The sequence below is a fragment of the Morone saxatilis genome, unplaced genomic scaffold, assembly GCF_004916995.1.
Source record: "Morone saxatilis isolate NCDOM2014 unplaced genomic scaffold, NCSU_SB_2.0 Contig19, whole genome shotgun sequence".
In the NCBI taxonomy this organism is placed as follows: Eukaryota; Metazoa; Chordata; class Actinopteri; family Moronidae; genus Morone; species Morone saxatilis.
The window spans coordinates 9,878,707-9,891,271 of record NW_023339751.1 but is presented as its reverse complement, the minus strand read 5'-3'; the positions used below and the strand labels follow the sequence as shown (position 1 = coordinate 9,891,271).

The 12,565-nt window shown below is 41.1% G+C and overlaps 2 protein-coding genes across 5 annotated transcripts in view; both read left to right on the top strand.

Moving 5' to 3' along the window:
- zdhhc16a (zinc finger DHHC-type palmitoyltransferase 16a) overlaps window positions 1–2,344 on the top strand; it is a 5,375-nt gene extending 3,031 nt beyond the window's left edge. For 3 of the 4 annotated variants that reach the window (XM_035663582.1, XM_035663580.1, XM_035663581.1), the window contains 7 exons: window positions 211–239; window positions 324–457; window positions 663–746; window positions 837–922; window positions 1,291–1,414; window positions 1,530–1,600; window positions 1,712–2,344. In XM_035663582.1, the coding sequence (XP_035519475.1) occupies window positions 211–239; window positions 324–457; window positions 663–746; window positions 837–922; window positions 1,291–1,414; window positions 1,530–1,600; window positions 1,712–1,814 (631 nt within the window). In that variant the 3' untranslated portion in view covers window positions 1,815–2,344. The remainder of the gene's footprint in view (window positions 1–210; window positions 240–323; window positions 458–662; window positions 747–836; window positions 923–1,290; window positions 1,415–1,529; window positions 1,601–1,711) is intronic. The other variant, XM_035663583.1, reaches the window with a different exon arrangement.
- Window positions 2,345–4,377: 2,033 nt separating this feature from the next.
- On the top strand, window positions 4,378–10,983 carry ubtd1a (ubiquitin domain containing 1a). Its single transcript, XM_035663804.1, has 5 exons — window positions 4,378–4,701; window positions 5,149–5,235; window positions 9,690–9,917; window positions 10,424–10,609; window positions 10,832–10,983. Exons 1-5 carry the CDS (start codon window positions 4,650–4,652, stop codon window positions 10,981–10,983), a joined length of 705 nt encoding a protein of 234 aa, XP_035519697.1. The 5' UTR covers window positions 4,378–4,649.
- Window positions 10,984–12,565: the final 1,582 nt, after the last annotated feature.

The following is a 12,565-nucleotide window of genomic DNA, read 5'->3' as shown; positions in this document are numbered from 1 at the left end:
ACAATAATGTTTTTGAGTTAAAATATCGTCATTTGGGGACTTTTCCGAGCAAATATTGATATGTATTTGCAATTAAATCAGCATATATTTCTGCCACCTGTAAGTCTCCATGCCATTTACTTGGTTGACCAAGATCCTGTTGATTGTTTAGTGGAATACAAAGGACTTATGGGACAGTATGAGACTGATCATTTTCTTTTTCCTCTGCAGGTGCATTCTGAAAATGGATCATCATTGTCGTATCCTTTTGTGCTAACATTATTTAATGTGTGACTTATAATTATGTGACTATGAAGAGATCTTCCTTAATGTTAGCATCTCAGCCTGGTTGAATAACTGCGTGGGTCACTTTAACCACCGTTACTTCTTCTCCTTCTGCCTCTTCTTGACCTTGGGCTGTGTCTACTGTAGCATCAGCGGCAGAAACCTGTTCCTAGATGCATACAAAGCGCTTGAGGTGAGATGCTCAAACTCACACCACACTGTTGGACCGTTGGTGCTGGCCTGCTTGGCGTTTTGTCCTTGTAAGGCTTGTTAGGTTTTGTCTGTTAATTTTCCTCCATGTCTGGTGTCTTTCTCTGCGGGGCTTAACTGTTCCTGACTGACGCTGCCTTGTTTCTGTCTTTAACACTCGGGTTTGTGTACGCGGGCTGTTCCATTAGCGCTTTAAGCATTTGGACACGGACAAGCCAGGGGTACCAGTAACAGGGATGGGACTTCTTATAGGGCTTCTCCCTCCTGGCCAGGTACAATCTGATAAATACACGCACAATAACATGCTTAAGCTGTGATGTGTTTTTAATATCTGTTAGTAATGTAATCTGTGCTTTTTGTAGACCAACTATCAGACATCTGCTCCTCCGTACACCTTTAAGGATAAGATGTTTCATAAGAGCATCATCTACATGTGGGTGCTTACCAGGTAAAATGTGTTTCATGCTGCCACTTGCCATACGTAGGACCATGCCAATTAATTTAAAAACAGGTCTTGTTCATGTAAGAGTATGAAATAAATCTAAATCGACTTCACAAAAAAACAAAGACGTGGATGGAGGTAAAACCCAAAAGTGTTAAACGTTTCCTATATGTCAACTATGACAGAGACATTCGCAGTCTGATTGACAGGATATTTTATTGCTTCCTGTTAGTACAAAACAATAAACTGCACTGGATTTTTTTCATACCAAGTCCCAACACACCATACTATAAATTACATACCGTTAACTGTCAGTGTATGTAGTATAGATTATCTTTGCAGCGGATTAAATAAAATGTGTTTTGTTCTTTTAGCACGGTGGCTGTGGCTCTGGGAGCTCTGACTCTTTGGCATGCAGTTCTTATATCTAGGGGAGAGACGAGCATAGAAAGACACATTAACAGCAAAGAAACAAAGCGAATGGCAAATCGAGGGAAGGTGAGCATGTTAGACATTTTTTTATGATAAGCAACAAACCATAAATTTAATGCCGGTGACCTTTTTACATATGTTTTTAATTGCTCCTTTTCTTTTTCTTAAATTGCTCTGGCAGGTGTACAGAAACCCTTACAACTACGGCAGCCTGAATAACTGGAAAGTCTTCTTTGGCGTGGAGAAGAGAAGGTGTGTCTCACTGACGTTTGTAATGATTTTCTATGAAGGTGTCCATACATCAGATATGAACAATGCTACCTTGTACTTCCTGTAACCTCTGTTTTTTTGTTTTGTCTGTAGTCACTGGCTGACGCGTGTTCTACTTCCCTCTGGACATACGCCACTTTGTGATGGTTTGAAATGGGACGTCTTCCCAGTTAAAAAGGACCTAATACCTGTATGACAGACGGCATACTTGTAGCCTATTTTCAGCAGTCTTTGCTGTGTCCAACCTGCTCTGGTTGACTTAAAGGATCCTTGCATGGTGGCTCCTTACAGCTCAAGAAATGGGGTCATATCAAATTCCAATACCTCAAAAACCAGCTGCGGCATTGCTCAAGGACAGTCTACAATTTTTGAACGGTTTGTTCTCTCTCTTGTTTTACTGAGTATTACAAACGGGTCTTACCTGCCTGTGAGCTAATGACGGGTTTGATATTTTTATAAATCACTTGTACTGACTAACATATTATTGGACTGAAGTATATTTAGAATCATGAATTTTTTTTTTAAAGCAAAATATCTCTAAGAAAAGAAAAAACATAAGATTTAGGAAATAATGGTTCTTCCCAACACCTACAACTCCCTTTTCCATGTGCACACTCCAGTCCAATATTATCATTTGAAATTGACAGTTCCATGATAATGTGTTATTTATCTGTATTTTGTACCAATTAAGTTAATAAATCTTTATAAATGGCTTTATTTAAATAATTGGAGTGAGTGAGTATTAATTTATTACCAAAGATGTCCCTTCACTGTTATTACACATACACAGGTTGCATTTAATACATCAAACTCTTTAAACTTATGGCACTTATGAAAAACTATAATTCATTATCTATCAGTTTTATTGCCCTAAGATGACTGAGCAGCTCCAGTGTTATGTCACAGTGTTGCTTTGGCAGACAGACCCAGCGACATGCTGCTAGTAAGGGAGGATTATTGAGATGCCTACTAGATTTGATCTGCAGATTGATATGAACATCTTATGTCAAAAACCAGCAGCTACATTAGTGGAGATGCACAAAGATTAAAGCAAATGAGCAAGAGAAGATTTAAAATTTCCCTTCCAATTTGAGGAAAATCTTGCTGGCATGAAAGTATCCCAAAGAAAAAAATATTAGATCTTTTGCTTTTAATGACTTTGATGAGAAGACAGTTAGAAAATGGTTGGTGATCTTGTGAGTTAAAGGGAGAATGCAAGAGACAGAGTTTGTCTGATAAAGACAGAGGAGATTAAGGGATGATAACAGATTTCAGTTGGTTCCAACCCTCTTTTACCTCAAATCCTCCCACTCCATCTGAAACTGACTACACACACAGAGACACACAAAACACACACACACACACACTTGTCAATACTCAATCTTCCAGCAGATGTCAGTGCTCAACATGTCACTGTTTGGTCAGAATCTGTGCAGTATGTTGTGAGGATAAGAATAATTGATCATCTGCAAATTCAATTTGGAATATAATAAATTAGAATAATTAGGAAACAACATACTTTAATGTAAAACTGACTGCACACTATTCATTTATTTTGACCATTTCCTCTCCTGTTGGTACTTGTGTATGCTTGTGTGTTACACTTGCACTATTTTGAGTTTCATGTTTTCTGCTAACTGTGCTAACTGCTGTGATTGCAGGCGACCAATCGCATTGATTTATAAAGTCCAAAGGTTAAGCTAAGCATAATCTATACGATGCAATGATGTCCATACCTTCATTATGTGCCACTATGGTAACAACCCTATACACCCTTGAACAGATTCAGTGTTTTCATGAAGGCCAGGCTCAAGTTTAACTAATTGGCTTTAGAGTGTAGAAAAGTATTCCACCACACACACTTCAGGACTTCTAACAACTCTCTGTGGAAGACGGACGTTTTTTACAAATGCAAAGTGTAACCCTCCTCTTTATCAGACTCCTGAACCTATTTATATTGGGGGGTGTTTCTGTTATTACTATTAGCTGCAAGTGCTATAAATGCCCAAAGACCTATGTCTAGGATAGGCTATATAGAGTAGATTAAATTGGACTGGATTAACTTGTTTCCAGACCGAGATACAACATAATCCGATATAGGTTTTAGGGTGATGGTTTTATTTTGGCTAAATAAAAACATTTGAACTGGCAGATTTTTAGTTTTGCAGGGTATCAGGCTGTTTTCACACTATTTACAATGAAACTGTAAATAGCTCAGTTACATTAAAGAGGGGAGACCTTTTGCTTAAAATGGGGATTTTGTAGGAGGAACCAACAACAACAACAGCTGGTTTGTTAATTTATTAATTGTATAAATGAAACTCAAGGTGTGTGTGTGTTTTATTGCAAATGCCAGATAAGCACTTTGGCTGGGGGGAAACGTCAATGAGCCACTTATCTTATCTTAACAATAATTAAACAGAACATCTTCCGCTTTGCATTTCAAGCTAAAACCCATGTTAACGCCCTACATACAAACCATTGACTGTATATATATATATATATACAAACATTGTAACATTGTAACTCAGTGATAATAATCCAGTTCAGTTTTGTTTATCGTAATGACTGTTTTTATTATTATAAAAAATGTGCTTGTCAACATAATCACATTAACTGGTTCATTATTTTGCAATACGCACTATTATTCTGGAGGGGTCACATCTCAGTTTCCGCTCTTATTTTAATGAGCTTGACGCAGGATAGAAGAATTAATTAAAAGTGCGCATGCGTGCAGCCTGATAGGGATTTAACTCTAGATCAGTGCAAACGGATTGTGCAGGGGTGAGCTCCATCCACTATGTTTCAGGGGGAATACGGATATTGATTGCAGCCTTTATTTTTGGGGTGTGGGGGGGAGAAGCTCTTGAGGTTCCCTGGAGGCTCTTGCAGGGCCACACTGGTCTCCCAGCCCGCCATCCCTGCACGGACACACTGCTCCCGGTTTGTTTTCTGTCCTACCTGCTGGATCGCACCTTCGGCTGGTCGTCGCCTTCAGGATCCAGGGATAACTTCTGGGAAACAAGTTCGGATGTGGCAAGCAAACTGCAGACGAATGCATAATTTAGCAGACTGGATTTCCGGTAGGCAAAATGAATCTGAGCTCGTGTTTGATATAAAATACTGATAATAATAATAATAAAAAACAATAACGAATAAAATACAAAGTACATATTTTAAATTGTATGTGTATAATTGTGATAGTGCATGGACATTTTGTTTCTATTTTTAAATATGTGAAAAGGAAAAGTCAGAGATAGTTGAGCGTGAGGTTCAGGCGCGTGTCCCCGTCAGCTGGCAGTACACGTGACGTAAACACCGCCGCTCGTCTGACCTCACAGGAACAAGGAGTGCTGAGCTGTCATTATTCCCTGATGATGCTTTTCATTTAAGGCACCTTCATTTTACACCATCTTTAACTGTGTAACCGACATGTTCACATGTGCATTTTAAAGCTCTTTGTTTTACTTGGCAATATGTGGCAGATGTGTAGGTAGGTGATGTTTCTCCTTGGTGTGGAATGTATACAGGGACAGTGATGGGAGGCTGTGTCGGAAGGAGTAGGATGGATGGACAAGGGAGTGCCCGGAGCTCGACAAGGAGCAAAAAACGTGGAGGTAAGTAGCTGGAACACACTGTATATATATATATATATTTATATTAGATATTTTTCTGGATTCAGTAGAATCTTTGCTGCACGAATATAAGCTTTAAGCATTAGATATAATGTCCTTAAGCTAGAAACTCGTAATGAGACTATGTCTATAGCTTACTTTTATTTACATACAGAGAGTGCTGTTACAAATGAGATTAAATTAGATTAGAAACTGCGTCTGTGGTGGTGCATTAAATCCACATCCTCTGGCACATCATACACATAAGTATACCAGGACACTTTGCAGTACAACACAGCAATTTTCACAATATTACACCCTGCACAAGAGAGTGCAAAGGGATATATACATATGCAGCACCAGCCAGATGAGGCCTTTAACAATTCATGCATTTATTATAAAATGCAGGTTTGGAGACAGGATTCCTTGCTGTTGCACTGACGTCTTGTCTCGGTCTGAAAGCTTACTGTCTCAGGTGTTAAATGTTTCAGGCCTCATGGCTTAGTCATGTATCTAATCTGTGCTGAGGACCTTCCCCGAGCGGACAGTGTTTTATATAAACACTGGTCAATCCATTCTTTGTGAAAAAAACGGCTGTGCACTCAGCTGGATTGTCATGCATTATGTATTGAGCAGCAACCCGGGGCCTGCACGGAACAGTTTTCATATCAGAGTTTGCCCTACTTGGTGCATGATGTCGACCTGCAGCAAAATATATTTACATGCAGAGAGAGATCATTTACCTGCAAGACAGACCTGATGACCTGTCAAAACATCCTCATAGACTCTAACCGTCTACCCTGGTGAGAGGCAAACACAGACGAGACGGCCTCTGTAATAAACTGAGTTTTGTTCTGTTGTGGAAACCCAGCATGTAAGGGACAGATTTGCATGTATTTTTATAAACTGCAGCGTCTCAGTGAATAAACACGATCACCTGTTGGAGGCAGTTCAAAGAGGTACAGTAGCTTCTCCTTCCAACAGACTGCCATAGTCTGACAGGGGTTTATTGTCTGTTAATAGGTTTAACATGTTGCCTTTGGGTATTTCTATCCTGTCTCTAAATAGAACTGATAGGATTAGACCTGTTGTGTAAAGAAGCTACCTTCTGGCTGGGACACTCAACTTACTCTCCCCATAAATTAGGCTTCTTTCCATGAACTGATCTTGTGTTATTTTTGGGTAGTGAAGTACTTGTTATTAGAAGGTTTAGAAGTAGAGGGACGTGGTTACTTTTAAGCAACTGGGGAAGTGTCACGACGGTTAACTGAGCTCTGAATCTGAGCCTGCACGTCGCGGAAAACTAGATCAGGTGGTTGACTTGTCAATTGTTGCGGCAAGCTGGTTGGACACAACAAAGCTGTCCTCTTCCTCGGGGTCGACGTCTGTTCGATCATTAATGCTGACTTTAAACTGACTCACATCAAACCTCAGGGAAAGCACAGCTATGGGAGTACCAAACTCAAGGGAATACAACTACTATCACGCTCCAAACACACCCTTTAGGATTTTGAAAAGTGAGTATGGATTTTAGTGTTGGGTGAAAGGAATGCTTTTATGTTTTTATGTTTGTGCATCACACTGTATTTTGGCATAATTTGTCTCAGAGGGTTTTGTGTATATTGAGTTCAAGATTGTCTGAGCTGTTGATACTGTTGTTAAGGGTTTTTTAGTTTTTCTTGTGCATTTTGTGTATCAAACAATGTTTACTGAAAACAGAAAGAGGTCGTAACAATAGAGTTTACAGCATCCATGTTGCTGCCTCTTACTGAGATCCATGCGTTAATGGCAAAGTACACTGATGTGACTTGGATGGATTAGGTTTGCAGTTCTCATATTTAGGAGATGATTGATTATTAAGCTATATGCTAATGTTTTTTTTTTTTATAAGTATATTTTTTTTGGCTTTTTATGCCTTTATTTGATAGGACAGCTGGAGACAGACAGGAAAGGGGGGCAGAGAGAGGGGATGACACGCAGCAAAGGGCCGCAGGTCGGATTCGAACCCTGGGCCGCTGCAGCAAGGACTAGGACTCAGCCTTGGTACATGGGTCGCCAGCTCTACCCACTGAGCTAACCGGGCGCCCAACTATATGCTAATGTTTCGGAGTTAATGTAGCTTTCAGCATTGAGGCGATATGAGCTGTTTACGTGCATCGAGCTGAACACTGACATACTACAGCTAGTACAAATAGTGGTAACGGTAGTTGTTAGGATACTAAATAGAAGTGGTGCAGCAATAATAAAAGCCAACTTTCATTTACATGAAACTAAATCAGTTCTTTGTCTGGTAGATTTGAGGCAGTTTTTCCATCCATCAGGAATGTTTAAGCTTGATGAAAAAAACTTGAACCACTGACTTCGTTTGAAATTGCTAAGCTCAGGTTCCAGGTAGCTGCTGTCGGCTTATAGATGATGACACACTGTCAAAGCCGATCTCTCTGTACACTCAAGCTGCATTGTACACAGTAACATTTAAACAGTCAGGCTCACAGACTCTACAGCAGTGAGGTGGATATAACATTATATACTGCAAGTTATTTACATCCACCTCATTTCTAGTAAGCACAAAACCAAACCAGAAAGGTTGTTATGTTACAGTATGTACAACCAGGACACGCTCCAATAAAGCATGTTTAGCTCAGTGTGCAACGTGCTGTGATCCATGTTGGTTCTTAAGATGCTTTGGGAACCCTCAGAGCTGAAATCTAAGGATTGGTTTTGGCCTCATATCGTCTCTGAGTGGGTTTAAGGATACTCAGGCTTGATAATTGTTTTCCTGTCACTGTCGTGTGCATACTTCTTGAAGCCATTTGTCATCACAACAGATCAGAGCAACTTGCAATTATCTCAGTATACCTTGCTGTCAGTCAGGTTGCTTGTTAGGATTCCAGACGTCTAATATTAGCATTTTGTCTGGCTGACTCTTTTGTAACTTTGCAGCTGCCTGTCTACAATAACAAATGCAAACACGAATTTGTGCATGAGAATTTTTGGGGGGGGGAGCTCAATGGGAAATATAGATTAGAATTTTTTATAGCAGTTACTTTCTCCAGATTTCTGCTTTATTGTAATAATGGCTTTGAAAATGTGAAGAAAGTTGATTTGATATTACAATGTTGCCTTCTATTAATGCATAAAATGTAAACTATAACATTTGTAAGTGTGTGTACTTCTGAATGAACACATACGCAGGCACAGATGCAACTGAGATGAATCCAAACTGGCAACGTGACTCTTAGGCCATCGCCTCATCTACTAAGGTCATGGTGTCACACTTAACATCGCGCATTGTTAAAGGATAGAAAATGATTTAATTCTGTGCATATTGTATCATATGACCAGCTTAATAAACAGATGTAGACAACAGACTTGTTATGAAACATTTTGCATCACAACTCTCTCTCAGAAATGTGATCATGTGATAATTAATTTGTAGCTTTGTGTTTATATTTCCGTGTTTTTGTTGTTCCTGACTTGTTTTAGTCCCCGAGTGTTTTTGCTTGCATTCATTGGCCAAAGAGGGTTCATCTCTCCAACCAATGCCTTATGGGATAGGGGCAGATAAATCCTGTTATGTGGAACCTGATTACTGCCTATAATCCACTGGCGTGTGCTTGTGTATGTGAGCGCATGTCAGTGCACATGTGTGTGTTACTAGCCACTGCAGTAATCCACAACACTATAAATAATCACTTTGATTTCCCTCCCTCTGTGAATCACACTGACTTTCTTGGTATGCCGGTACAGTGGATATTCCATACATGCCAGTGTTGAAACACCTACAGTAGGTGTATAAAACTGGTTGATTTATGGGCTGTGAGACTTCTGACAAATGAAAATCACAGATGCAGCGGGGTGCAGGCTACACGTTGAGCCTTTTCAAGGGTTGTTTTTACCAAATACTGAAGATCCTTAAGTGTGGGAGTCTTAAGATGAGCTTTTCGTCCTTGTCAGACCTCACTGGGGTTTACACGAGTATATGACGCATTAAGCGTCTCTAATGTATCTTCCATAGACTCTATCATACAGTATATTGGGAAATGTTTGTTCTGCTCATAATATTTACTTATCAGTGATGAGGCTTTAAGTTCAAAAACTATTTAAAACCTTAAAAAAAAAGTTTTTTGTCATTTATTTTTCCAGAAATTCTAGCTCTGCTTAGTAACACATTTGAATTACACAAAATATTTCTTGTTAAACATATCTTCTTTCTTAGTAATGGTAAAGAGCAGTTGTGACCTGAGCCAACCCTCTACAGTAGGTTTATCAGAGCTTCACTACTATTTACTATACTAGCAGCTACTTGGTTTTACTGTCCTATAATCTCCCATTTAGAGAAAAACTGAAAGTTGTTTGCATGACTGTCGAGCAGAGTTTAGCCGTGATTATGTTGAGTTACAGTCTTTTGATCAGTCTTAAGAACAGATTTAACACTGCCTTCTTTTTTTCTTCAGGACGTAATGAGCCCCTCAAGAAGGAGCGCCCAAAGTGGAAGAGTGAATACCCGATGACAGATGGCCAGCTGAGGAGTAAGAGGGATGAGTTTTGGGATACGGCTCCGGCCTTTGATGGACGGAAAGAGATCTGGGACGCACTCAGAGCAGCAGCCCTGGCTGCGGAGTGCAATGACCTGGAGCTAGCACAGGCTATAGTGGATGGAGCCTGCATTACTCTGCCACACGGTATGAAACCACCCACAGGCACATAAACACACACATCCTCTCTCAGATATGTGCTTCATTTAGCTACCAACTGTAAGCTGTAAATGTCCTGGAACACAAATGCATAACTCACTGTAATAATTCTCAAAATGTCAAAGGACAGTATGCAGAAGGCCATGCATCAGTTGTTCAGAGATTACTGCTGTAATAGTTACATAATAGTCGCAGTGCTGCGTGACCACTGTGAATGGATTGGTGCACAGAAAGCCATGACAGAGGTGGAAAAACACTCTGTTCGTGCATAGTGTTCTTGCTTTTAGTCGTTTCACTAGCTCAAGGGCACTGGTGTTGTTGTTGTAAATGTGATGTAAGTAAATATGATGTAAATGTGATGGCCTCTGATTTATTGACAATGGTTGGAAATAGAGGAGGGGGGTTTGTGTATCACGTATAAAGTTAGTTGCTGTTACTGATGAAAAGGCTTTTTGGAAACACGTTGTTGATGTAGGTCATTTCTCCCTCTGCAGGCTCTCTCACGGAGAGTTATGATGAACTGGGCAACCGCTACCAGCTCCCGGCCTACACTTTAGCCCCACCTGTCAACCTAATCAGCGAAACGTGCAGTGAGAGCAAAGTCTCTGATTCCACACAAAAACAAGCTCAACACCCTCCGTGCAGACAAGAGTTCCAGCTGCGGGTGCGACTGTCAACAGGTAAGAAACACCCAGTATGACCCATATATAGTATATAGTATATATACTGTACAGTAGGTAGTATATGTAGATACTGACGGTATCTATATCTGCGTATCAAAAAAGGACATTTAAATCTTGAAGAAACTACAAGTTATGTAGCTTTCTCCCGACTGACATCTGTATCGGCATCTTGTCTGCATCTAGGCTGGAGACTTGATTTAAAGGTTTTTTGCTTCCTAGCTGGTCAGGTGTCTCACACTCGTGTGGGTCTCAGGAATCGTGTGCACATCGTCTGTGCGGATCTGTCGATGCGCGTCTCCTCCGCTGGTTCCCTGCGTTGTGCGGGGGCTGAAGGCCGGATCCGTTGCGTAAGGGATGGTGGCCGTGGCTGACGGCGGCCGGCAGGTGTGGGGCCCGGTCCAGCGTTGCTAGCCTACGAAGACCGACAGAGTGAGGCCGGGCCTGAAGAACAGATAGAGAACTTGGACGGTGCCCTGCGCAGGGCGGAGGTGGTCTTTTCTCCGGGGATGCTCGCTGAGCTGACAGAGGTGTGCGAGAGACGACCGGCGCCAAGATTGCCAGCGGTAAGGACCCGTTTTTCGGTGCGATATGTATATTTTTTTTTGTTTTTTTGATTGGCGCGCCGCGCCACGAATACGGCTAAAGGCGCGCCTCGCAGCACCAGGGTAGCCTAGCCCCTGAGAGTGCAGGGGCGATGTGCAGGGCAGGGGGGGGATGAGTTGAAGAAAAGTGGATACCCCGGGGGGTGCTCCCTTTTTTTTTTTTTGCTGGCGGCAACGACGCTGCCCAGAGAGGGGTGCGAGGAATTGTGTAGGGGTTGAAATCCTTTTCCAGGGGGTCTGCAGTGGAAGTTTGTGGTGGTACATGTTTATAGATAATTATTGCGTGTGGTATATTGCGGTCTTTTGTATTTTTCCTTTTCCAAATGAGTAAGCAGCTAGTTGAAAAGCACTGAAACACCTGTTAGATCAAAAGTAGAGAGCTCCTGAAAGAGCATGCATCCAATGTATCGTGGTCGGGTATCTGGTTTCTGTCTTTGGTGTGGACATAACTCACTGCTCTATTGTTACACGGCCCCCCCCCTCCTGGTCATGTGTTTGTGAGTAGCTTGTGCTTATTGATGACTGGATACGTGGATACTGAATAGTTCAGCCTGGGGATCCGGATAAGAAATCCATTCCTATTTAATTTTTTTTAAAGATTTCTGTCATACGATTCGAGAAGTAGGGGTAAGGATGGCAGAAAACTGTAGAGAGAAAAGAAAAAAATGTAAATAGGTCAGTTTCTTTGTGTTGTCTGGTCATGTAACTATGTGCACAGTACATTTCATTTCACAACTGTATATGATACGAAAGGACGGGAAGTGTAAGGATGGCCCTTGATGAAGGTAGTAAGGGAGGATCAGATTTGTTTTATTTCATCACTCAAACAAGATACTGTAGTGTTGTACAAGATATCATATGAGCTCACTGTACTTGAATAAACATTCAATAATATGTGGTAAATTAAAGATTTTCTCTACTTTACTGGGTGTTCTGTAAGTACACGAGTCTCTATAGAAATGTTTAAAGCTGGCTGATGGACTTACTGTCCTGTGTCAAGTTGTTGTCTTTTGTGTGATATTTGAAAGTAAAAGACCTTGACCAAGAACAGAAGGGTCCCAGGGTAAATCTGGGAGGATCACAAGATGGTTTTAGGGATATGAAAGGAAAATATGTATTTATGCTACGCAGAAGTATTAATGATTAACATGCCTTCAGCGGCGCTTAAGATGACACAGAATGAACTGGCTCAGCAGCCCCAGGACAAAACGGTTGGGAACGGTATACATGGGATTATGGCGGGAGGGCTTGAATTCCAGCTAAACGTCCCTGCCACCAAACGGGCCCTGTTAGAAATATGACATGTGTGTAACAATTCTGGACCGAGTCCGTAAAACACGGCGTTCATCTT

Bases quoted from the DNA above. Each gene is read 5' to 3' on its own strand.
- ubtd1a (XM_035663804.1), top strand. From the start codon at position 4,650: ATGTGGCAAGCAAACTGCAGACGAATGCATAATTTAGCAGACTGGATT. The intron at 9,918-10,423 runs GTATGAAACCAC...CTCCCTCTGCAG, and splicing joins CTGCATTACTCTGCCACACG to GCTCTCTCACGGAGAGTTAT. The intron at 10,610-10,831 runs GTAAGAAACACC...TTTGCTTCCTAG, and splicing joins GCGGGTGCGACTGTCAACAG to CTGGTCAGGTGTCTCACACT.